The sequence below is a fragment of the Triturus cristatus genome, chromosome 12, assembly GCF_964204655.1.
Source record: "Triturus cristatus chromosome 12, aTriCri1.1, whole genome shotgun sequence".
Lineage (NCBI taxonomy): Eukaryota > Metazoa > Chordata > Amphibia > Caudata > Salamandridae > Triturus > Triturus cristatus.
Genome location: NC_140595.1, coordinates 861,152,220 through 861,178,726, shown reverse-complemented (window position 1 = coordinate 861,178,726; position 26,507 = coordinate 861,152,220). Strand labels below are relative to the sequence as shown.

At 48.2% G+C, this 26,507-nt stretch overlaps 1 protein-coding gene across 5 annotated transcripts in view; it reads left to right on the top strand.

Annotated features, from left to right (window-relative positions):
* LOC146783125 (uncharacterized) overlaps positions 1 to 26,507 on the top strand; it is a 252,211-nt gene that overhangs the window by 217,022 nt on the left and 8,682 nt on the right. For 3 of the 5 annotated variants that reach the window (XM_085638820.1, XM_085638824.1, XM_085638821.1), the window contains 2 exons: positions 4,657 to 4,755; positions 22,179 to 22,277. In XM_085638820.1, coding sequence (XP_085494946.1) covers positions 4,657 to 4,755; positions 22,179 to 22,277 — 198 coding nt within the window. The remainder of the gene's footprint in view (positions 1 to 4,656; positions 4,756 to 22,178; positions 22,278 to 26,507) is intronic. The other 2 variants (XM_085638822.1, XM_085638823.1) reach the window with 1 other exon arrangement.

The following is a 26,507-nucleotide window of genomic DNA, read 5'->3' as shown; positions in this document are numbered from 1 at the left end:
CCAAGAATCACCTTTGCTGTGCATTCTCAAATTCACTGGGTGTGCCTTTGCTCCTGTACCCCTTTTCCTGTGGTTCACGTATATATGATCTCTATAACTCTAATTTCTACTTATTAGACTGGCTATCCATTAAAGTCATAATGATTTTGAGCCATCTCTCTTCTTTCTCATCTCTGCATTTCTAGTCTTGTGTATTTTTCTTAATCTATTCAATGCAAATGTCTTGTTTGTATCATTATTGTATTCTTGAAAGATCCTTTTTATTCATAAAGACAACTTTCATTCCACAAATTCTTTAATTGTCTTTACTGTGGCCCTCTTCCTGATGAAGGCACTTTGGCTGTGCCGAAACGCGCATAGAATTCAACCAGTCATTTGAATATGTGCCACTCTATTCTCAATTGACAGTGTTCTTTATATATTGTGCTGATTTATCATTCTATGACAATGTGTTACCATTTCAACAATGTTTTTAATTCGTTTCCAGTATGGTTGTGAGTCCGTATGATGGATATGAAAGTGAATGAATGATTTTCCAATTTTTTCCATTGTTTAAAATGTTTATAAATGCTAACTTTTGTACTTTTGATACATTTTTCATTGTCTTTGTTTCTTTCTGATAATTATCGTGTATGTAGGAGTATAAATTATGGTCTACATTTTGGTTGCCTTAAATCTGTACATTTACTGTAAGTCGAACACCCTGCAGTGTGTGAGCTTGCCAGTTAAGATCCGGGCTAAACCCTCTGCAGACAAAAGTTATTATCAATTGCCCATGTTTCTTGAAAACAAATTATATGGAAGGGTTGGACATAAGAGACCCACATAGGGTCGCTAAACTTAGAAGCAAGACCTGCAATATTCTTGTTTGTATCATTATTGTATTCTTGAAAGATCCTTTTTATTCATAAAGACAACTTTCATTCCACAAATTCTTTAATTGTCTTTACTGTGGCCCTCTTCCTGATGAAGGCACTTTGGCTGTGCCGAAACGCGCATAGAATTCAACCAGTCATTTGAATATGTGCCACTCTATTCTCAATTGACAGTGTTCTTTATATATTGTGCTGATTTATCATTCTATGACAATGTGTTACCATTTCAACAATGTTTTTAATTCGTTTCCAGTATGGTTGTGAGTCCGTATGATGGATATGAAAGTGAATGAATGATTTTCCAATTTTTTCCATTGTTTAAAATGTTTATAAATGCTAACTTTTGTACTTTTGATACATTTTTCATTGTCTTTGTTTCTTTCTGATAATTATCGTGTATGTAGGAGTATAAATTATGGTCTACATTTTGGTTGCCTTAAATCTGTACATTTACTGTAAGTCGAACACCCTGCAGTGTGTGAGCTTGCCAGTTAAGATCCGGGCTAAACCCTCTGCAGACAAAAGTTATTATCAATTGCCCATGTTTCTTGAAAACAAATTATATGGAAGGGTTGGACATAAGAGACCCACATAGGGTCGCTAAACTTAGAAGCAAGACCTGCAATATTCTTGGGCATCATTTTAATACCCATGAGTTGCTGAGAAGGAACTATCTGGTGAGGCGTTTGGGATACTCCGAGATTGGGAAGATTCCATTTGATCCCGAGTTTTATTAGACTGGGAAGATTCAATTTGATCCAGTCAATCACAGGACTCCAATCCACTCAGAGGGAATAGATCTATTGCCAGTGGGTATTGAGGGGGTGGCCTGATAGCAGGGAGATCGCTAATTGGACAGGGCCTCCTGCCAGAAGAAAGAGAATAAGAAATAGTGGATATGCTACTTGGTCTGTAAAAGAATCCCAGGGGCAAATCAACTGTCCCTGATACATTGCACATGTGTATTCCCCGCAGAACATTAATGTGACACTAACATGCCCACTCTTACGCCTGCGCTGTAGTCCACTTTGCATGCTAATAGTCTTGAGCAAAACGTATCCCACCGTCACCGTTGTTCCTGGTGCAATTATGTGGTATAACTGTATGCACTTATATCGACTTCACTACGCTTGATAACAGCTCTGTAACATTTTCTCAGCAGCACAATATTAATGGGACAACTGAATACGGTGTGTTTACGTGCTCGAAAACTTGACTCGCATGAGTGTTTGCATTTTGTTTGCTCACGGTGGCCGTCTCTCTTTTTATGTCAACCGCTCCAATGATAGGCGCATCTCGCACCAGTCACACTGCCGCTTGTTATTCAGACACGTTCCAATAGAAACTACACATAGGCAAATTACTGTCGGGGATGTCAGTGGCACAAGTGAGAGAAGACCAAGCCACTAACCTTACTCAGCAGCCAGCGGGGACGACTTCAAGCAGAAAGGCCCCCCTATTCTCCAGGGCACACTTCCCCACAGCGTACTGGACACAACTCTGGGAAAGAGCACCCACGAGAACAGGGAAGTGAAAGCACCAAGGTGGTAGCGCTGAGGGTCTTGCTCTCGAGCAGGGGAATGCAGCAGTATAGGCGCCTCCTAACAACGTCCTGCACAATTGACAAATGACAGGAGTTAGTTCATCTATCAGTGTTAGCGGTAAAGCACTAAACAACCCCCTCCCCACGCTTAACCCCTCCGGTACTCACAGGTTTAGGTAGGAGCAGATGTACCTTCCTTGATTCTGTGTTCACCCCCTTGCTAGGATACAAGTCATAAACAGTAATAATCCACCTGCCTGTTAATCTCACAGACAGTGGTTCGGAAAGGATTCCCTGCGAGAATTGTGTGTAATATGTCAGGGTGGCGAGATACTTGTTACCTGTCACGGCGGGGTCTCGTATCTTCGACCTTGAGGCGGGTAAGAAAGCGTCCGCCCTCAAGGTACCATACTCACTCCAAGGCGGGAAGGAAAGCGTCCGCACTCGGAGCTCCTATGTATAGTTACAGGATCCGTGGAGTCAGGAACGGCGCACCACGGCGTCCGGCGGGTAGGAAAGCGTCCGCTCTTAAGGCAGCAGATTTACTCCGAGGCGGGAAGGAAAGCGTCCGCCCTCGGAGCTCCAATCGGTGGTCTCGGGTTCCTCTGGGTCAGGGATGGCGCGCAAGGGCGCCCGGCAGGTTAACGGACGGAAACTCCAAGCGGGAAGGCAAGCGTCCGCGAGTTTCCAGCTTGACGGGAATACTGGAATTAGATTACGCGAGGGGAACTAGAAAGGTTCCCTCGCCGTCGGCTTCCATGAATGATTGTCAAGCACCGTCTCCTCACTGAGGCGGTGCTTATATAGGGTAGGCCGTTCCCCTTCGTGAGTTGAGGTTACGTAAGTCCTGCCCCGTTGCCTCCTGGGAGTCGTAGTCCCTTCGGGTCTTGGACTGCCTACCTCTTTTCCCACAGCTGCCTGAGGGCTTGCGGGGGTGTGTGCGGCCAGGCCCATGCCTGCTACATCCGATGACCGTCACAATTACAAAGGTGAAATGTTAATAAGCAACGCAAGAATACCCTCATTTTTCTCGCGCTAAAGCTTAATTATACGAGCCCCTCTATTTCCAAACAGGCTCATTCACGTCACTTATAGTTTCGGAACATGCCATTCTCTTCCCCACATGTATGCGTGGAGCCAATTTAGGATCACTACCTACACGTGCCACTTTCCCCTGACCTATCAAGGCCATCTGGCAGACTATAAACCCTCTGTCTCCACAGAGCACTTTACGATTTGAGACATATGCAGCAGCTCTGCGAGGGGCAGTTTTAAACCAAGAATAGGCATTAAACAGGTGTAGCTGAACGCTCAGGGGCTATTCAATTGTTGATTTAAAAATCTGCCGAGCTTAAATTTATTTTCCTACCTTACCTGTAGGCCAAAACATTTTTGTCCTTAAATCCTCCATACCATAATGACTGCTTGAGGTAATTCACCAACTTTTCCTACCAGCAGTTTCACATCTTTTCTATGTTTTGCTAAGAAAGCTCACTATTTTTCTGTTATTTGACCTTCACCAATGAGGTAGGTGTATATAGTCCTGAGCAACAGAGGTGTTACTACACACTTGTTCCAAACCTGTAGGTTTGTTAAGAGAGAACGCTATGCTGCGTCTTTTAGGCTTCACCTATTAGCCCTTTTCTCACTGATGCATGTTTGTTAAGATACATCGCAATGCTGTGTCTTTTAACCTTCGGCTAGAAGCCCCCCATATTTTCACTGATGCATGTATTGTAAATACCATACACCGTCACCGGTTATATCATTCCTCTTAGATTAGTGTCTCACTGGGTGAGCTAGGAATCAGCTGCAGATAAGTATAAGTGCCACTACAAATTTTCCTGATTTCCTCTCAGTAGGCAGGCCAAAGATGGCGCCTCTAACAACTATTATTCCTGCTAGCTGCTACTCTGGCCTCATTAGTAATTCCTCATTCTAAGTCCTCTAGTCCTCTAGGCAGTTCTGCAGCGGCCTCCCACTTCCCAGTGGTAATTCCTCATTCTTAGTCCTCTACACCTCTGTAGTACAAAACAATATAATTTACAATGCCAATAGCTCTAACTTTCAAAAATGCGAGACCAATTGCATTGCAAATGCTTGTTTTGTTTTTTAAATGGTTGGTTGTGTGTCTCCTTAGACTCTTTCCCGCTCATAACATTTTTCCAGTTGAGTAATCTGCTGTGTAATACTGTGCATTTCTGCACGTTGTAATATTATTGTTTTTACTGATTACAGGTCATGAGATGATTACATTTCGCGTAAAAGATGAGAATGAGACCTCTTGCTTGGACTATGAGGAAAGTATGACAACAGAGACAATCAGCAGGGCTACTGGTGAGTAACCAAATCAGCTTCCTGCAGGCAGAGGCCGTAGTTGCTTCATAAAATCTGTGCAACCCGTGTGTCAGCCTTGTCTCCTTCCATCAGTCTCTGATACGCAGTCTTGTCGGCTTCCATCAGTCTCTGATGGGCAGTCTTGTCGGCTACCATCAGACACTGATGGCTAGTCTTGTCTGCTTCCATCAGTCCCTGATGGCCAGTCTTGTCGGCTTCCATGAGTCTCTTATGGTCAGTCTTGTCTGCTTCCATCAGTCTCTGATAGCTAGTCTTGTCTACTTCATCAGTCTCTGATGGTCAACCTTGTCTGCTTTCCTCAGTCTCTGATGGTCACTCTTGTCTGCTTTCCTCAGTCTCTGATGCTCAGCCATTTCTGCTTCCATCTGTCTCTGAGGGTCAGTCTATCATCTGCGTCCATCAGTCTATGATGGCTTGTCTTGTCTGGTTCCATCAGTCTCTGATGGTCAGTATAGTCAGGTTCCATCAGTCTCTGGTGGACAGTCTGGTCTGCCTCCGTCAGTCTCTACTGATCAGTCTTGTCTGCTTCCTAAGTCTCTGATGGTCAGTCTTGTCTGCTTCCATCAGTGGTCAGTCTGGTCTGCTTCCATCAGTCTCTGATGGTCAGCCTTGTCTGCTTCCATCACTTTCTGACGGCCAGCCTTGGCTGCTTCCATCAGTCTCTGGTGGTTAGTCTGGTCTGCCTCCATCAGTCTCTGATGGTCAGTCTGGTCTGCCTCCATCAGTCTCTGATGGCCAGCCTGGTGTGCTTCCGGCAGTCACTGATGGTCAGTCTTTTCTGCTTCCATCAGTCTCTGATGGTCAGTCTTCTCGTCTTCCATCAGTCTCTGGATGTCCAGTCTAGTCTGCGTCCATCAGTCTCTGATGTCCTGTCTTGTCTGCTTCCATCGGTCTCTGATGGTCAATCTGGTCTGCTTCCATCAGTCTCTGATGGTCAATCTGGTCTGCTTCCATCAGTCTCTGATGGGCAATCTGGTCTGCTTCCATCAGTCTCTGATGGTCAGTCTTGTCTGCTTCCATCAGTCTCTGATGGTCATTCTGGTCTGCTTCCATCAGTCTCTGATGGTCATTCTGGTCTGCTTCCATCAGTCACTGATGGTCAATCTGGTCTGCTTTCGTTATTCTCTGATGGTCAGTCTTGGCTGCTTCCATCAGTCACTGATGGTCAGTCTTGTCTGCTTCCATCACTCTGATGGTCAGTCTGGTCTCTTCCATCAGTGGTAGTCTGGTCTGCTTCCATCAGTCGCTGGTGGTCAGCCTTCTCTGCTTCCATCTGTCTCTGAACATTTCATATTAATAAACCTACACTGATTCCAGTGATGGATTTATTAATACACGCTCACAGTGGGCACCTTAGAGGTGCCACCTGAAAACCAACTGACTATTTGTGTACTGGCTGACTGGTGTGGCTCACTGTGCCACCACAGACACTTTTGTACCCCCAGCAGGTGAGAGCCCGCACTCTCTGAGGGCAGAAACAATGCCTGCTCCAGCCAGAGGTCATGTCACCGCCTCCAAGCAGGACATCCATCATATCAAGGCAGGAGGCATCAAAGGCCTCTGCCACCTTTGATAAGCGACCCAAGGCTTCCACAGACAAGGGAAATGCCACCCCCTGCCCTGGGTCCATTTGGCAACAAAACATGCTGGAAAATTAGCTAGTCAGGAGGCGTGTTCCCCCATCCGTCTAGTTCCACCCCTCAGGCAGGCTACCTGATGTGAACACAAAATTAAGAATTCCACCACATTGCTTTTGGAAGAATTTGGCTCGCTGCGTCGGGGTTATGCCCACTTCCTTTAGGAAGTGGTCATATAGAGGGTGTAGACACCCTAAAGGTAAATGTCCCATTGGCTTCTACCTGCCACTCCCTGTAACGCCCCTAAATTGAGTATTGAGGAGGCACCCATATGCCAGGAGCTCAGATTGGACAGACCCAGAAGAAGAGGACAAAGAAGAGCCGTGAGACAATGAGAACTGAAGACTGCTGTGGACTTTTGGTGCCAATCCCTGCCTGCCTGCACCAGTCTTGAAAATCGTGACCGGGTGACTTGTCATGCAACTGAGCAACTACCAAGAACCCTGGTAGACTGTCAGCCCTTCACGAATTGCCAGCAGCTTCTGTTGGAGTAGAGGAGGTACTCCTCTGCAGCCCGCAGGCACCGAAGAAGCAGAACCTAGTTTACCATGTTGCTGCTCCCCAGCCAGCCCGATGAAGGAGCCCCCCAGAAAGAGATACCTGTGCTCCTGAAGGAAGTGGAGTCCTCACAGTCAGGCTGAAGTCTCGATCGGGATCACAAAATGTCCCTGGGCAACGTGTCCTTTGTACATGTGAACTCCTGTCTGAGAGCCAAATGTTCCCGTCTTTAATACCTTTACTCAATGCAGGGAGAGATTTCTAGAAAACTCCCCTTCTTTCCTTAGTTATGCAGTCAAGGCTGGCAGGCCGTACCAGTCTGCGTCAAGGCCACTCACTGAAGCTGGCCAGGCTCCAGTGTTTGCTCCGAGGCAGAGCAGTATATTCCTCTCTCACGCTTGTGAACAGTATCAAATACACATCCCACGCTACATGTTTCAGAAACTGTTCTGCTCTGTGCAGTGAAGTATGAAAACATTTCCACCCTTTAGCTGTAAGAAAGCTCAAAATTAAGTTGTACATGCAAAATGGAGTCAATGGTCACCATTCTACTAATTGTATTACAGGGACCTGGATAGCAGTAACCCAGTGCACTTCTGTCTAAATTGCATCAGATACCAGGCAAAAGTGGGGGTGACCATGTCACAAATTGACACTTTTCTACACATGCAGTCAGTTTCCTTTAAGAAAAAGGAAATACATTAAAAAAAGAAAAATGTTTGCTTTATTAAAAAGCAATCACAGGCATTGTGGTCTGCTGACCCTAGCAGTCCACCATCCCTGTGATGGCCTCCAATAATAGTGACGGACTGTTCCCATGAGGCACAGGGCCAAGCCTGATTTGCATATGGTCAGGTCTAAACTGGGTGACATGGTGTGCAAAAGAACGATGGATTTAACCCAGATCTTTTGACTGGGGGTGAATGTTTGATTTGCTTGCTATTCCGTCTATCATCTGTGTGTCTTTTGCTTTTTTGCCCTAACTGCGCCGGGGATGCCCAGACGTGGGTCCCGGGTTCACCGTGCCACTGGATTCAAGCTAGCCTGGCTGATGAGGGTCTCAGGATGCTTGTTTCCGGGCCATAGAGGACCTGGCTTGGCAGTTCGGGCTGGACTGTTCCTATGAAGCACAGGGTCAAGACTGATTTGCATACAGCTTGGTCTAAACTGGGGTGGAGTGGTGAGCAAAAGAACGATGGATTTAACCCAGATCTCTTGACTGGGGGGTGAATGTTTAATTTGCTCTGCATTCCGTCCATCATCTGTGTGTCTTTTACTCCAATAATAGTGAGTCACAATTGTGACCTGCCTCATTAATATTCAAATATTCATGAGGCGGGTCGGATTCTGACCCACTGTGATTTGGAATTTTTGGAACCGATCTATTTGTAAATAGGTTGGTTCTTGAAATTCTTTACCTGTCCCAAAAACAACGGCCACAAAGTGCAACCAGTATTTTGCAACTGTAAATAGTACATCTGGCACAAGTTTTGTCGAAACACCCATAAAAGTGTGATGCAACATCTTGTTGCAAAGGTCTATGGAAAACTGCCGCATTGGTGGAGATTTTTGCACTGGGACGTCCTTGACTTCTGCTGTAGCTGGTCACATATATTTGTTTAAGGCTTCATAAAGGTGGTTCTACATTATGAAAAAAAGTCATTTTCCTTCCTACTGCCATTGCGTAAGGAAACAAATCTCTCTATACATTTCCCAGCATAGAATTATGATTCAAATAAGTAAGTTGTGAGGATCGCACGCTATGGGGCATGTTTGCGTTGGCTGGTTCTGTTGACCTGAAAACTAGCTCAGTACACAGAGAAAAATCTTTGGAAGGAAAACCACATGAACCAAAACAAACTTTGCCAGTCCTAGGCCTTACTCTCGAACATACACTCCCTCGCAAGTAATGTGCCCCTAATAAGATCTTCTTGAAGTAAAAGCCGGATCCTTCAAAGGCTCTTTTTTAGGTCTCACCTAGGCAGCGCTTGCACAGTCTATTTGAGACCTGCTGTATTCAAGATATGGGCATTAAGCAACACCCATCTTTCTAATTGGCTCCTTTAACTGTCCTTTGTAAAATGGCTGCTTTTCATTGGTTAATATGATCACTAGTCCCACATTTTTTTCTTTTGTAACCTCCCATGAGGACTGCCCCTCTTACAGGTGATGTTACACATCATGTTATTTATTACTGTCGGAGCACTCTTTTTTCATTTAGACTCAGGAACTCACTCGCACCCATGCTTGCTCCCGCTCCTCGTGATTATGAACAACTGCTTTTTAGGTCGAGCCTAGAGGCTGCACGCATGCGCTGCTCTGCGAGGCATGCTGTAATGTCTCTGGGAAGTTAGAAGATGCCCTCTGCTTGTAATTTGCTACTTAGTCCGCCTTTCTAAATGCCATAGTTTTGGTTCGTGGATAGGGTACATTTGTCCCGCCTTGTGGCTGTTTAGTTTCTGCCCTGGCGTTTGCCCCTACTGCATGGATCCTTTCGATACGGGCCATATGTTTTGGTACACGCACTACTTTTTCCTCGGCTTGTTTTTGAATTTCCTGCTGTGTTTTACTTTGCTCCCACCCCCCTCCTGTTGTGCGCATTCCCATTGCTCCCGCCCCCTCCCGTTGTCCGTGTTCATCATGCTCCCACCCCCTCCCATTGGCCGCATTCCCTTTGCTCCCGCCCCCTCCCGTTGTGCGTGTTCAACATGCTTCTGACCCCCTCCCATTGGCCGCATTCCCGTTGTCCCCGTCCCCTCCCATTGTCCGTGTTCACCATGCTCCCGCTCATAGCGCTAACTGCGTCACGTCCCCGCTCTGCATGGGGCTCAGTGTACTCAATTACAGGCTTTCATTTCCTTTGAGCCATACATTAGTACTCCACTTTCACCAATTGTTACTGAGGACAAAGGCAGGCCAGGAATGCAAGAGCTCGCAATTTGGGCAGTGTGTTTTGGGACATAAAGCACAGACCCTCAGCTTTTCCCTGCATACCACGTGCACTGTAGCTATAATGTCCACCCCTCCCATCGCTTCTGTGTATTGTCTGAGGGGGAGGTCCTGGTTCATATAGCGAATGAATGATGCTACAGAGTCCAGGGACTTGCTTTTCTGTACTGTGTAATTGCGATCATTATAAACAACCCCTGCATGACTCAATCCCTGACCTTCCCCATCGTCGTGTGAACCACCGAGCGCTGGAACTGTATCTCGTGCAGGGAGATTGATAACCCCATAAGAGAGGCTTCTGCAGTGTCCAATGCACGCATGCAATCTCGGCAAGTCTCTAGAGCTACGAAAATAATCCTTCAATCTGACGTGCAGGCCTGAGCTCGTGTTAAAGGAGAATCCCTTAGACAGCAGTCATCACAGGCAGTTAATCATGCACTTGATATTTTGGAACCCATGACAAAGGCGAACGAGGTCAGGTCTCTTTTGGTCATTACCTGCGTTAATTACCAATCTCCCTAGAATGATTGCTATCACAAATTGCGACTGTGTTCCCATCGGATATATTCGAGCTCGAGAGGCAGGAGAAGGTACGGTTGCATCACATGTAAGCAGCATCAATCCCCCCATCTCCATTAACCGCCCACCCCACAATCCATCGTTCAGGCGTCTTCACTATAGAAAGGGGGCTTGTGGGTCTAGTGGGTTTTGTAGCACCACAGCGTGATCTGGATGAAGGCTTTGTGTCGCAGCCACCGGCGCAGTGCAGCAGTAGAGTGTGTGTGCTGTTTCCAGCAGCAAGTCTGCCCTTCAACGGCTTGCTCTGAAACAATGACCACTTTGCATCTCAAGGTCAGGCTCTCGAACACTCTATTGGCGGTGCCAATGCTTGTTATATTTGCTAACGCTCGCTCCCCGCCCCCCTCCTTGGGTACAGCTCCACTCTTTCACCCCCCAACCACTTCTCCGAGGTGTGCTTGCTTCACACTTAATCTCCCTTTGCCGTCTCTCCCCACCCCCAACACTGCTTGACCGTTTTTTTGTTTCATTTAAATTAGTAGAGCCCGGGCGGGAGATTAAGTGATTTGCTAAGAATCACAGAATGCCGCTGCCCGCGTCCCAAGCAGTGGGACATCAGCAGGGCAGCATGTTAGTGGCCGCCCGTCGGAGCCTTCCCCTTTGCTGCCTCGCGCGCGAGGCTACGCCCACTAAGGTATTACTCCCTATAGTTGGAGCTGGAGGCGGGCCATTGGGGGCGGGGGGCGCGGCTTGCCCCCCCTACTTAGGAGGCCCTCTCGCCCAGTTCCTCCTCTGTTTCCTGTGCGCCGCTCCAGCCTGGACACGCGATTTCTGGTCGACGATCGTGGTCGTCTCCGTCTTCGTCCTGGCAGCGTCGCGTTGATTGGGAGCTGCGAGATCGGCCTCTGCCTCCGTCCCCTCACCCCGACTCGGTCGTGTCCTGTCCTCGGAGCTGCTCGCTTAGGTGGTGAGTGATCTGGAGGGCCTGGCAGTGGCCCCCCCCCCCCCCTCCTGTCTGTGTCAGCACAACTCGTGCTGGGTCAAGGGGCACTGAAGCGTATGGGCGGTGTGTCCAGCAGCTCGGGGGGGGAGGGGGGGCATCTTCGCATTTCCCACTTGTCCGGGAGTTGCTCTTTCGACCCTGTGTGGGGGGAGTCCAGCAGTCCGAGTCTCGGCCGGTGCCCCCCTTTTTGGTAGTGTCCTTATGGGTCGAGGCAGCGGTGCCCGCACTCTTGTGCGGTCTCACCGATCTATTGTTTGCGGCTCGATTCGCGTGTTGGCTGGGGCTGGCGTCGCGGGTTGCATGCGGTGAGTCTGCCCCCCCCCGCCATTAATTACCATGTTCTAGCGGAAGACTTCCAAATCCGATGCAGCAATGAGTGACGTCTGAAACAGACGAGCATCGGTTACAGATCCCGATCGTGGAATGTTGAGAAGCACCGACGTACTTAGTTGGCGCGGTTATTAGACTATTAGATAGCTCAGTGGGTTAAGAGTCCACCCAGCAGAGATTTGCGCGCTACCTGCTAGCAGCAGTTTCCACTCCCAGCAAGTGACCCCTCTTTTCAACCTCTCGAGGTAAATTAAATGAACGTTAATACATTCAGTAGTAATGTGTATGTATTATTTTAGTACCAGAAGACAATTGAGTTGCAGTGCGCGCTCTAGACTAGAAGTGATGCTCGTTATTTTCGTCACATTGTTGTTGATGCTTAGATCACAGGTCACAAAACATGACCTTGCTTGCGCTGGAGGTGGGAAGAGGAGGAGTTGTTTTTCACACCGGTTCCTCCTCGCTGCCCTGCACACCGGGTTTCTTCACGCCGTGCCTTTTATTTGCGGTGAGTGTAGTTCTGTGGGCAGCAGACTGTATTGAGTTGGTCGGTTTTGTTGATGGCGGCGGGAAATGTTTTCGCGGGCGGTGGGAACTACACAGTTTAGTGGAAGGTAGTGCGGCTTTTCGTCTCCAAATTCCACCTATAAACACCGTGAGGAAAGTTAACGTTAAATGTAATATTAGAACTGCGTCTCCAAACTATGTAATCAATGGACTTCCATGGTGGGTATTAGGGGCTCGGGCAACATGGCATTGTTCTACTAGATTCCCAGCCTATTGAGAAGCGAAATTAAATATATTCCGCTAATGTGTCCGTTGAATGTTTGATTCTTAAATACACCAGCAATCGCTACAGTGAATACAATAAATATGATAATATCGTGCCTTTTTTATCTGCAGACGCTAAACTCTTTCAGACAGCAGTCGTAATCTCTATTGTTTGCAGACTGAGACCACTGGCCACGTTCATTTAGACCGTTCACTACCTTGTTTGCCAGAGTCTGTTGGTAGCCTTGCGGTTTTCGAAGATGTTCAGTTTCTTTTGTAGTATTTAAGGGAAATATACTCCTAGCAGCTCTTGTAAATTCACTGAGGTCAGCGAAAATATTTTGGTTATTCCGAATGCTGCTCTACTCTCGACCAAATCGGGCCTGCATGGCTGATTGCATATCAATAATTGTACGCATTTGCGCGTATTCTATTTTCGGAATAATCTACTTCTATTGTATTCCATGCTTGCATAATGAGGTTTGGCGAACCAGCCAGCGTTTACAGTGATGCACAGATATTTATTGAAATTAAATATATAAAACTACGCTTAATGGTATATTGCAAAAAAAAACAAAAAAAAAAACACAATTGTAATGGGTATTTTGGCAGTGGCTCGTTGTTTTGCGGGAGCGACCCTTCAGCTTCATCTCTATTTGCTTCGGCCGTGCTTGGCGGGGTATGGGGGCTGCTAACCGCGAGTCGGGCCTCGGCGGCGCCCTTGCTCCCTCTCCGGGGGAGTGGGCGCGGGGCTCGGCGTGTGCCCCTATCGACGGCGCTGCCGCCTCTGGGGCAACAGACCAGGGTTACTTGGGGTCGCCTGGTCTCTCCGTGCCTGCTGGTGTCGCTTAAATACCGTGCTCGGGGGAAGCGCTCCGCTGCCTTCGCTGCCTCCGCATGTGTCATTAATACTGTAGCGCGAGCAGGAATTCAATTTGGTTGTGGCCTGACTGCGGGGACGTTCGGGCAGAGGCCATACACCGACTGCGGGTGAGTGTCGGGTCGATTGCAGTGCGTGGGCTGAATTTTGTTTGTTATTGTTACCTGATAAGAGGTGCCCCCCCCCCCCCTTTTGTCGTCATGGGCTACACCGGCACTGACCTAAATATCCCCTGAGGTACAGCGTTCTGGTCGCGTCCGTGTCGCTCCTACTTTGCTTACCCTGCCGGGCCCATATCAGGATACGTTGAGGAGGAAGGCGCTTTGCCGGTGGTCCTAGAGGACCCACGTGTTCGCGGCTGCACCCCGCCTCATCCAGACCGGGCAGGTGTGCTTCAATATTTGACGAGGTGACCCTCTTTTCTTTTCTTGTTTTCCCCGCGCCGGGATGTGTATGTAATGCGGTGCCATGTGGGGCGCTCCTTTTCCGTGGTGCCGAGTGTGGATGCGGTGTCATGAATAGCCCTTCGGTGCCTTCGGATCGAGTACGCGCTATGTAGGCTTGCGGCAAGGGCAGAATGCCTGCCATGGGGAGGGTGGACATTGTGCCTGAAGTATTTGGGTTAATCACTTATTCTCGCCGTGCCGGAATGTGTCGTGCTCCGGCACAGCGCTTCAATACCTTCGGGGCAAATTCGCGCTATAGATATGATGGTGCCGACCAGCAAATAGAAGACGACATATGCATCTGTGGGTGTGGTGTTTTGTGCTTATGTGGATGCTGCATTTGCTAAACGTGAACGGCATCGATAGACTGGTGCGCATTTACTAGGATAGACCGATGGAACGTGTCAGCTTGCTTATAATTCCTCAAATGCCAGAAGCTTCTATTTATAATACCCTCCTTCAATTTCTAATGTGATTTACCCCCCCATCTTCAGGGAGAGTCAGGTGTGTTTGTTCGAGTGTGGATACACTCCAACAGAGACTACTGAAACTTATGCTTTCCATGCACAACTAGCTAGTGCATGGCCCACTTCGATATGCTGAAGAGAACCAGGCCCGTAGTCTCTGCGCCTTCTCAATATGCAGTGATTCTGGGCAAATCACTTAATCTCCCCGTGCCAAAAAGAAATGAGTGTGTCCTGGTGTAGCGTTATTTTGTGCGCAGGGTGTATAGATCAATGCAATTATCCTGCATAAGTTGTAATTTGGACTTCAGCCCGCCTGAATGAGATTGTTTACTTTTGTTACAATGCAGGACAGGGTTTAACTTGGTAAAGACTGTCTAGATAGCACCATCTTATTATGGTAGAGGAGCACAGTTGAGTAGTCTGCCTCAGGTCTGTAGTTTTGACTAGGCACTATTTAAGAACTCTGCTTCATGTGTGCGATTTGAGTTTCATCTGGCAAGGAAACATAGGGACAGGGCTTTTAGGGGACAACATATTCAGTTTGGCACAAATTAGAAATAACTTTAAGGAGGAAGGTAGGGGTCATGTTTTCTCATTGCCTTGTTTTTTGTGAAATATGATATATGGCTTAATGAAACATAGGGGCTGCATCACACAATTTGGTACTGAAGTAGTCGCAACACAAACTGAACTGCAGCTATATGCAGGGCCTTGAGTCTTGAGTTGGAAGGCATTTCGTGTAAATAGCTCATTGTTAAGATCCCTGGGAGAATCCAACATATTTGGAGAGGAAACCTTGTACAAACTTCCATGAATTCCTCACTACTGGGAGAGTGAAGAAAGAGGTAGGGGTACAGCTTTGACTCTAGGTAGCAAGAATTGCCCGGGCTAACAAACTTTCGGAGTGCACGTGGTGAGTCGGCCACCTTGGGGGCTATGTCCCGTAGGGGTAATGTGTTAACAGCATCCAGCAGGGGGTAGGTGTCCTCCACCACAGTAGTTTACCTCGTGGGCCCGAGTCGGTCAATGGCACAGGGTGGGGGGCCCGTTTTGTGGTGTCCATCAACGTCCCTTGTCTGAGAAGGTGTGATTTCCCGGTTATTGCCTGGGTTGGGCCAGGCAGGTTGACCTATTGTGTGAGTTCTTAGTGGCCAAGTGCAATATCTCTCAGTGTCCCTGCTTTACCGGCCTGTTTGTGTAAGTCGTCCATCGCCACTGGCCCAACATCGTATTCTGGTGGTTATGCATTGCAGATGCCCTTAACATTTTGGTATCTCAGTAAATGGGGTAAATAGACCTGGGGAAGCAATGATCTGCCTGACTTTGCCTGGGTCACCAGTAATGACTACGGCTCTGTTTCTTTCGAACCACAGGCATAGAGGCAGCCTAGTCTATACAGAAAAATCAGCAGCCTGCGCTGTTTTGGGACAAGCTGAAGGCCTGGGTGTGTGGGTCATACAGAACATCTTGAAGGTATTTAGGATTGTGAGTTCCACGCTTAAGTCAAGAGATGCTGCTGCCTTTCATCCTTAGCCTTACTATTCGGAAACAGCTGGTGTAATGTTTTTCGGCAACTCACAGCCATAGTGGCAGCTTAGTCTATACAGGAAAGTCAGCAGCCTGAGCTGTTTTGAGACAGGTGGAAGGCCTGGGTTTGTGTGTCACACTTAACATCTTTAAAGTTATTCTCCCTGTTCCACAGGGAGGCAAGGGAAAGCCCAGAGTGACATGGTCTACCGAGACTTAGCCTGGCTTGCCTCTTCCGCGACCTTTGAAGTTCGTTGGTTTATTGTAGGGAGGGCCAGAGGCTGGCAGTTGTTTGATAGGCACCAGGGCCAGATGACATGGAAGTGCATTGTGTGCTGGAAACTAAGGAGCGGGTCCATCTTAGTAAGCACAATGAGCTGTAAATGTGGTGTCGCTCATAGATGCCCTGTGTGGGGTGAATGATATCTGACGTGAAATGTCCACCTTGGCCACGTCACGGCCCCCCCCCCCCCAAGATTCAAACTACATGTGGTGTGCCCCCAGGGATACTTTAAATGGGTACACTGCAGTGGAACAAGGTTTATCACATTAGGTCCCAGATGTTGGAACTCCCTACCTCTAGAGACTAGGTCCTCATGAGTTCCCGCAAACTCCAAAAAACCTGGTTGTTGGACAGGTATGTGAGTAACATACCACTCTAGCGGGTTTCAGAGCAGCGCCAGGAAACAAACTTGGTACGTGTGCCCTACAAATTTAGTGTAACATAAATGTTGGTGTGGATTTCATGATCTTTTGGGAGCAGAACAGAATGTGATTATGCACAAAATGATAACTCCGAAAACGGAGCTGGAGGAACCACACAGGAGGTGACACAAGGTGACAGCAAGCCACACTTGTTGGAATAAACATTGAATACGAAGAATTTACACTATTGGGAAATTAATTAAATAAAGCCCACGAGTTTACCAATAGTTTGGACTAATAGTTATAGTTCAAGGCGAGATAAGGTTACCTCATCTTACAAATCATTTCTAAGTAATTTTAGTTCAATGCATCAGTTAATAACATTATCTAACAAACACCATATAACAAGCAATAAACAAACAGTGGATATTTACAGTGCCTGTAATATGTATTTGCACATAGGTTCATATTTGTTGTGGATAGCATCATATCGTATTAAGGAGGAGAGGAGTGCAAGTCTCCACCTAGGGGGTGGTTGGCTGAATCGGCTGAACTACTTCAAACGGTTCACAGCACTGCACGTGGGAGAGTGGCAATGCCCTGTGCATACTTCACCCGGACACCACAGAATGAGTGTCAATTATCTGTGCATACTTCAACCAGACACCCGGGAATGGCATGCCCTCATCTACATGGTAATAATTGAGAGAGCAGAGAGCGACCATACCCCTTGAATATTGCACTTAAACTTTCTAGTAATGAAAAGGGCTTATCACCTTCTGAAATAAGCATGACCAGAGATGTGCTGCTCTCCACTGACATTGGACAGGTTAATGGGCAAGGCTAGCGGAAAAGCCAGATGTATTGGCATGATTTAAGGCGGACGTGACCGAGGTATTGGCAAGATAGACACTGCCAATTATGGGTTAGGAACGAAATCATAACTGGGGCTCACAACAAATTATTTGATAGAAATGAGAAGTTTCCTGTTCAAGCCACGATGTCGGTGCCACGACTTACCTATAGCACAGCAACACCGGTATAACAAGGACTGTAGGCAAACATATTAACTCCTTTCAGCAGCAATAGAGTCCAAAGCTAGCTGCTATTCAACAAGCAAGGAATTGGATACGCTGTCCCAGTGGAGAGTAAGAAAAGAGTGGGATAACAGCGGGACTAGCACAAGACTCTATCGTCCAATTTAAGGTAACTTAATTTGCAAGTAGAGAGGCTAAAACGAGGAGATGTTGCTAAGATATGGGCCAGTTTGTAGTAAACAATAGACTAATACGATGTGAAAGGAAGCAAATTGAGGTAACCGTGATGTCAGCTTGTGTTTATATACGTAGGTGAAGTGGTTAACTCACACGTTACCTTCACCCTGCTTATTGTGCGGTAGCTGTCGGGCACACAATTCCGGGCCGGGTGGCACCTAATTTGGCCAATTGAGAAAAATCTTAATGGGATTGCAGGTTCATAAGCGCCTACTTCACCAATGCCTTGTTACCAATGCCCTATTGCCAGCCCGAGAATCAGTTTTAGGTGTTGCTCTTCTCGCCCGGCCTTTCCTTGGAGCCAGGGAGGGGGGAAACGTTCACAAATTTGGGTCCTCGAGCTGAGCGATGTATCTTCGGCAGCTCAGTCAGCCAAATTGGCTTTATCCGGAGTCATGAAAAAAGAATCCGTCCATTTAGCAGTTACGCAAAAATGTTCTGGCCTGCTAAAGAAATCATGCAACCCCCGCAGCTGCTATTCAGGAACCATGACGCTATTCTGGCTCCATATGCAGGTGCTGATCTTCCCATAATTACGTTAGGTAGATCTGCAGTGGCATCGCCAAGAAGGCTAGTTACTCCGGTCACGTCTAAGCTGAGCGGCATTGGGGCCAAGAGTCATTCGTTGTTAGTCTGCCCTGGGCTTCTGAGTAATGTTGCAACTTAATGCCGTATATTTACGGTTACAGAACAGGACCCATTAGTCAGCCCACTGAAAGCTGGCTCGCAGGGGCGGGCACCTATAAACAGCGAAGGGAGGAAGGGGGGCTCTGGCAGCGACGGTAGCCTCCCCAGAGCTGTGGCGGAGTTACAGGGCGATCCGGATGCAGACGGGTACAGTAAGGGTACCTCTGCGACAGGCGGTACAGTAAGGGTACCCCTGTCCGGCACAGTAAGGGTGCCCGAGCCAAGGTCCAGGAGCCGAAGGGGGTTCTGGGAAGACCGCGACGGCGCCCCGTTAGTCCTTCGGGCGGTTGGGGGGCCTGACCAACCGGGGGTGTGCCACAACACGCTCCGCCCCTGTCGGAAGGGGCGGGAGTAGGAGACAGATCACGTGACCCAGTGGATGATCTGTAAATAATTATGTGCCACACTGCCGGGCATCGACCCACCGTGTGTGCTGGCTCACCAGGCGGGCGGAGCAGCAAGGGGCTGCCTGCCCTGGATCGCCCGTAAGATAACCCAATTTTATTATCATACTATGTTGTATGAAATAAACCTGCAGCAGTTCTTCACCCACAAATAAAGTGTCAGTGTAATCATTGGGTGACGTCTGTGTATGCGTGTTGACTGAAGCGGATGACGGTGTGGTCACTATGCCGCTGCCCGCATCCCAAGCAGTGGGACATCAGCAGGGCAGCATGTTAGTGGCCGCCCGTCGGAGCCTTCCCCTTTGCTGCCTCGCGCGCGAGGCTACGCCCACTAAGGTATTACTCCCTATAGTTGGAGCTGGAGGCGGGCCATTGGGGGCGGGGGGGCGCGGCTTGCCCCCCCTACTTAGGAGGCCCTCTCGCCCAGTTCCTCCTCTGTTTCCTGTGCGCCGCTCCAGCCTGGACACGCGATTTCCCACCCTTTCCACTTACCCCACGTGTCAGGCACAGCGCGTTATTTGGAAAGTTTTAATGTTTTCTTTTGCGTTGCAGGCGGAGTTACAGGGCGATCTGGATGCAGACGGGTACAGTAAGGGTACCTCTGCGACAGGCGGTACAGTAAGGGTACCCCTGTCCGGCACAGTAAGCGTGCCCGAGCCAAGGTCCAGGAGCCGAAGGGGGTTCTGGGAAGACCGCGACGGCGCCCCGTTAGTCCTTCGGGCGGTTGGGGGGCCTGACCAACCGGGGGTGTGCCACAACACGCTCCGCCCCTGTCGGAAGGGGCGGGAGTAGGAGACAGATCACGTGACCCAGTGGATGATCTGTAAATAATGATGTGCCACACTGCCGGGCATCGACCCACCGTGTGTGCTGGCTCACCAGGCGGGCGGAGCAGCAAGGGGCTGCCTGCCCCGGATCGCCCGTAAGATAACCCAATTTTATTATCATACTATGTTGTATGAAATAAACCTGCAGCAGTTCTTCACCCACAAATAAAGTGTCAGTGTAATCATTGGGTGACGTCTGTGTATGCGTGTTGACTGAAGCGGATGACGGTGTGGTCACTATGTTGAGCCGACGCCGCACCTCCAACACTGGTCCCCAGCTCCCGAGTCGGCTGCTCTGACCGCTGAGCCACAGCCTTTCCCTCTGGGATAGCATGCTACAGAATAAGACCTCTGAGCCTGAAAAGAAAAAAAACCTGCTTTCTACAGCTCACGTTGCTTCTCTTTTATGCTAAGAGGTTTTCCTTTTTTTTATTTTTATTTAAAATACTGTTTCACACTTAATCTCACTGTGTCTCTCCCAACCCCCTTGCCCCTCCTAAAACACTGCTTGCCTGCTGATCCGAGATCGGTGTTTTAAAAAAAAAAAAAAATCTGTTTTATTTAAATTAGTAGAGCACGGAAACGAGGGGAGATGGAAGAGGTGACGCTGTGTACACACTTGGCTTTGCAATGAAGAATGTATTTTAAAACACTCTGTCTATTCCTGGCCACATGCCTTTTTCCATGTGACCTCAAGACAATCCTTTGATATATATCGCACTCACTTCTTATCTCCATTAACCACGTGCACATATGCATCTTCTGTACCTATAATAGATCCCCAATACTAATGTGGACGCCTCATCATCTTGTGCGGCGCCCTCGTGGTAAAAGCCTCCTTCGACAACCCTTGGGCATCTTTAGGCTGTATTACCCTAGAAGGCGACCCAGTGTCAACATATGGCAGTACTATCCAGAGTAGTGAGGAGCTCCAACCCCAAGGCTTAGTGATACATTGCACATGTGTATTCCCCGCAGAACATGAATGTGACACTAACATGCCCACTCTTACGCCTGCGCTGTAGTCCACTTTGCATGCTAATAGTCTTGAGCAAAACGTATCCCACCGTCACCGTTGTTCCTGGTGCAATTATGTGGTATAACTGTATGCACTTATATCGACTTCACTACGCGTGATAACAGCTCTGTAACATTTTCTCAGCAGCACAATATTAATGGGACAACTGAATACGGTGTGTTTACGTACTCAAAAACTTGACTCGCATGAGTGTTTGCATTTTGTTTGCTCACGGTGGCCGTCTCTCTTTTTATGTCAACCGCTCCAATGATAGGCGCATCTCGCAACAGTCACACTGCCGCTTGTTATTCAGACACGTTCCAATAGAAACTACACATAGGCAAATTACAAAGGTGAAATGTTAATAAGCAACGCAAGAATACCCGCATTTTTCTCGCGCTAAAGCTTAATTATATGAGCCCCTCTATTTCCAAACAGGCTCATTCACGTCACTTATAGTTTCGGAACATGCCATTCTCTTCCCCACATGTATGCGTGGAGCCAATTTAGGATCACTACCTACACGTGCCACTTTCCCCTGACCTATCAAGGCCATCTGGCAGACTATAAACCCTCTGTCTCCACAGAGCACTTTAAGATTTGAGACACATGCAGCAGCTCTGCGAGGGGCAGTTTTAAACCAAGAATAGGCATTAAACAGGTGTAGCTGAACGCTCAGGGGCTATTCAATTGTTGATTTAAAAATCTGCCGAGCTTAAATTTATTTTCCTACCTTACCTGTAGGCCAAAACATTTTTGTCCTTAAATCCTCCATACCATAATGACTGCTTGAGGTAATTCACCACCTTTTCCTACCAGCAGTTTCACATCTTTTCTATGTTTTGCTAAGAAAGCTCACTATTTTTCTGTTATTTGACCTTCACCAATGAGGTAGGTGTATATAGTCCTGAGCAACAGAGGTGTTACTACACACTTGTTCCAAACCTGTAGGTTGGTTAAGAGAGAACGCTATGCTGCGTCTTTTAGGCTTCACCTATTAGCCCTTTTCTCACTGATGCATGTATTGTAAATACCATACACCGTCACCATATTCCTCTCGGTTTAGATTAGTGTCTCACTGGGTGAGCTAGGAATCAACTGCAGATAAGTATAAGTGTCACTACAAAATATCCTGATTTCCTCCCAGTTATAGGCCAAAGACGCAGCCCTTAACCACCATTATTGCTGCTAGCTGCTACTCTCATCCCATCGGTAACGCCTCATTCTCAGGTCCCTAGGCAGTGCTGCAGCTGTGTCTCTCTGTTCCCAGTGGTAATTCCTCATCCTTAGTCCTATACACTCATCTACTACAAAACAATAGGTATATACAACGCCAATAGCTCTAACTTTAAAAAATGCTAGACCGTTTGCATTGCAAATGCTTGTTTTGTTTTTTGAATGGTTGGTTGTGTGTCTCCTTAGGCTCTTTCCCGCTCATAGAAATTTGCGAATTGAGTAATCTGCTGTGTAATACTGTGCATTGCTGCACGTTGTAATATTATTGTTTTTATTACTCACAGGTCATGAGATGATTACATTTCGCGTAAAAGATGAGAATGAGACCTCTTGCTTGGGCTATGAGGAAAGTATGACAACAGAGACAATCAGCAGGGCTACTGGTGAGTAACCAAATCGGCTTCCTGGAGGCAGAGGTCGCAGTTGCTGCATAAAATCTGTGTAAGCCGTGTGTCAACCTTGTCTCCTTCCATCAGTCTCTGATAGGCAGTCTTGTCGCCTTCCATCAGTCTCTGATGGTCATTCTTGTCGGCTTCCATCAGTCTCTGATGGCCAGTCTTGTCGCCTTCCATCAGTCTCTGATGGTCATTCTTGTCGGCTTCCATCAGTCTCTGATGGCCAGTCTTGTCGCCTTCCATCAGTCTCTGATGGTCATTCTTGTCGGCTTCCATCAGTCTCTGATGGCCAGTCTTGTCGCCTTCCATCAGTCTCTGATGGTCATTCTTGTCGGCTTCCATCAGTCTCTGATGGCCAGCCTTGCAGAGTTCATAGATTCCATATTGATGTTTTAAAATTATTTGTATTGCACTTTACTTCACACAGGAGTCGTTGCCTTTCTGTGAAAGGAATGTGTGGTGATAAATAGCAGGATTCTTTGTTCCTGCACGACGGAGCCGCCCTGCCAGTGTCCGGGGCTCTTTAAACGAGGAAGTTGTCTGATATATATAGAGTAGGATCTGCTTCACATGTATACCCCACATTTTGCTGGTGTTTCACTGTTTTTCGACTTTAATTTGGTTGGGACCCTGCTATTCAGGGCCCCAGCCTAGCTGCTTCCTCTCTAAATTGATTACCTGTACGTTAGGTACACCACAGATTGGATCCTAAGGCACCCTTGTGAGTCCCAAGTATATGGTACACTAGGGCATAGTTGCCCCAGTGGCCTACCAGGGGCTGAAGCATGTATTATGCCACACCTGGAAAGTCACCCAAAATGACACCACAGGTCTGCTACTGCAGCCTGGGTAAGGTGGTGCATGCACCCCTTACTGTGATATAGGTTACCTATATCACTATAAATATACACACATATAAACCTATAAGTCACTCCTATGGCAGGCCTTATCAATCCTGAAGGCAGAGTGCTTGGTTCTTATGTGAGAGGGTGCCCCTGCATGAGCAGAGCCCCTCTGCAGCGTTCAGAGATAATACATTGAGCTCAATGGGAATTGTAAGTTATATGCAATTGAATAATTTCAGGATTACTTTTCTAACTCCAGGACTGGATCCTAGATTCGGTCCTGGGACAGTTCTTGGAAACAAGTGAGTAAATTCGTTTTAGTTACTGTTGTGATTTTTAAGCAATATTTTGCTATTTTAAAAGTTGACACTTAGCAACTTTTTCTAATCAAATTACCAATGTTATCCCATGGAAGGAAATTCACTTAGCAGATAAGTGGGGTTATGGTTACTTTTTCTGGGTCAGTGTTGGATCCTAGATCCAGCACTAGTGTACCACCTGTAAGGAGTTGAGTAACTGCGTTTAAGTTACACAGGCGATTTTTAAGGAATATTTATAAGTTTGCAAAATCAACACTTAAGAAGAAATTTCACAGAAAAAACGTTCAATGGTTTCCTATGGGAGAAAATTCAAGTTACGGGTAAAGTATGTTCTCGTTACTTTTGTAATCCAGTGCTGGGCTCCTAGGCTCAGTACTGGGACATCTATCTAAACAGGTAATTACGTTTTCACAGTTGGTACGATTTTCAAAGAATATTTGTAGTTTGCAAAAATCGACACTTAGAAGAAATTTCACAGGAAAGCCGTCAATGGATTCCTATGGGAGAAAATTGAGTTAGTGGTAAGTACGGTCGTAAATACTTTTTAGGGTCAGTGCTGGGCACCAAGATCCAACACTGGGAGCTCTCCTAATAGCAGGTGAGTATTTTCGTTTTCGTTACTCGGTTGGTTTTAGGTAAATATTTTAAAGTTTAGAAACTCCACAATTAGAAGAAATTTCAAGAGGAGCCAGTCAATGTTACCCTATGGAAGAAAAGTGAGTTATCGGCTTTTGGGTAAGTACTCGACTGGCAGAGTTAAGGTTCTGGGCATAGCCTCAGGGGTCTCCCAGGGTCAGGTAAGTACAGTTTTTGCACCCTCAGCAGCACAGGGGCAGCCGGGTGCAGAGTGAGTTAGGCCCAATGTTATCCTATGGAAGGCAGGGGGCCCTTGGTTGGTGGCTGCTGACTAGCAGGCCACACGGCTGCGGGAGCTGGGCTCCTGGTCACTTGCTCAGGGCAAATGGGGAAGTAGATAGGAGTAGAAGTTGCACTGCCAGGGCCACTCGGGCGGCTGGGTGCAGGGTGCTTTTGAGCCTTCGGACTCTCAATGGATTGCTATGGAAAAGCTCAATGACGAGCAAAGGCTGCAAGCTCGGGACGAAGATTCTTCAGGTGCCACCACCACTTTGAGAGGTAAGTTGGGTAGTTGGAGGATAGGTAGGTACCCAAGAGTCGGGCACAGGGGGCTGCAGGGCGCAGGGTACAGGGGTGCCTTTTGACGTCAGGAAATCTTACTCTGTTGATCGCGGTTGGGGGAGTCCCTGGTTCTGAGGCTGCGGGCGTAGACATCAGGAGCGTCGAGGTGGGTCCTTGGGTGCCGGATTTGGGGTCACAGTCGCCGGGGGGACGTCCTCGGGGTCTTTGTCCACTCCGGCACAGGCCAGGCTTGGCGGGTGCAGAGTGTGCAGGGATTCGCGGTTCCGGGCTGATGCCAGGGGTTAGATACTTGCTTTGAGCAGAGCCACTGCTCGTGGGAGTCCCAGGTGCTCAGAGTCCCAATGTAGCCAGGTCCTCCGGGGTTTGTGAGGTTGCTGGCCACAGGAGGTGCCGGGATTTAGCAGGAGCAGGTTCGAGGGTCGACAGGACGGTAGGGCTGAGGCCAAATCAGTTGGTGTCTTCCTCTTCTTAGCAGCTGCACGGCAGGTCTTCTTTCTTCTTGATCTTCTGTGCTGTTTTGGGATCTGGAATCTAAGGAAGGAAGGTTCAGGGTGCCTCTAAATACTAAATTTAGGGGCGTTGCAGGTAGGTAAAGGGCAGGGACCACAGGGTCCCTTCCCTGGGGTGGGTACACCCCCTATCCTGCCACTCTCCTATGGGAGGGGGGCAGTGGCCTAGCCCAGATTGGGTAGGGCTCCCCATCTTCAAGATGGCGAGGGCCCAGAGATGTGCTTCACCTCGCCTCTCCCACCTGAGGGGTGGGGTTGGCAGGGCTGGCACATCCCCTGTCCTTACATGGAGTTTCCGGCCAGTCTTCCCGCCAGAGTGGGGGTCAGAACCGGTGGGGGCCAGTTGTTGAGTACAGCAAGTGGCCTGGCAAAGCGCACAAAGGTGGCATGCCTTTGAAGCTTCCCCCTCCCCATCCTGGGGGAGGAGACCTAGCACCTCGCCCAGGATGTGCATTGTTGCAGGCCCAGGAGAGCGGGGGCTCTCCACCCAGGGGTCCAGCAACATGTCTGCTGTGTGGCAGCCTAGGTAGCCTCTCAGACAAGACGTGGATTGTGGGTTAGGTTTCAGGGGGCATCTCTAAGATGCCCTCTGTAGTGCTTTGTATATTAAATCCCACACTGGCATCAGTGCGGGTTTATGTGCTGAGAAGTTTGATACCAAACTTCTCGGTCTTCAGTGTTGCCATTATGGTGCTGTGGAGTTTGTGTTTGATGAGCTCCCAGCACCATATACTCTAAAATGGCAGAACTGCACTTACAGTGCCTAGGAATGGACCTGGATACTGTAGGGGCACAGGGCTCATGCTCCTGTGCCCACGCCACTGGCATAGGGCACCCAGCTAGAGGGGTGGCTGATGTATGCCAGGGCAGTGTAGGTTGTGGGCATGGCACACAGGGATGTGTGCCATGTCGACTCTTTGTTTTGTCTTGTACCCAGACACTCAGCCTGCAAGGGCAGTGTGTTTGTGTTAGGGTACAGGGCCTCTAAGGGTGGCACAATAAGTGCTGCAGCCATTAGAGGCCTTCCCTGGTCACAAGGCCCTGGGTACCTAGGGTACCATTTACCAGGGGCTGACATGTGGCCAGGGTTTGCCAATTTGGGTTTTAGGTTTTAGGGAAGGAACATAGGCCCTGGGCACCTGATTGGCAGGAGTCCACGGCACACTCAGTCAAAGTACATTCAGCAATTCAGCAAAAAGTGGGGGCATACCATGCAAGAAAGATGGCACTTTCTCACAGTCCCTAATCTTTAAAAAATCTAACCGCGACTTTCCCCATAGAAACTAACGGGAGCTCGCGGCTGTGTTCACACACTGCACACGGCCCCCGTGGGTCCCCTGTGTCGCTACTTTGGGTGGTTCCTTGGGGTCCCAGCGATTCTACAGG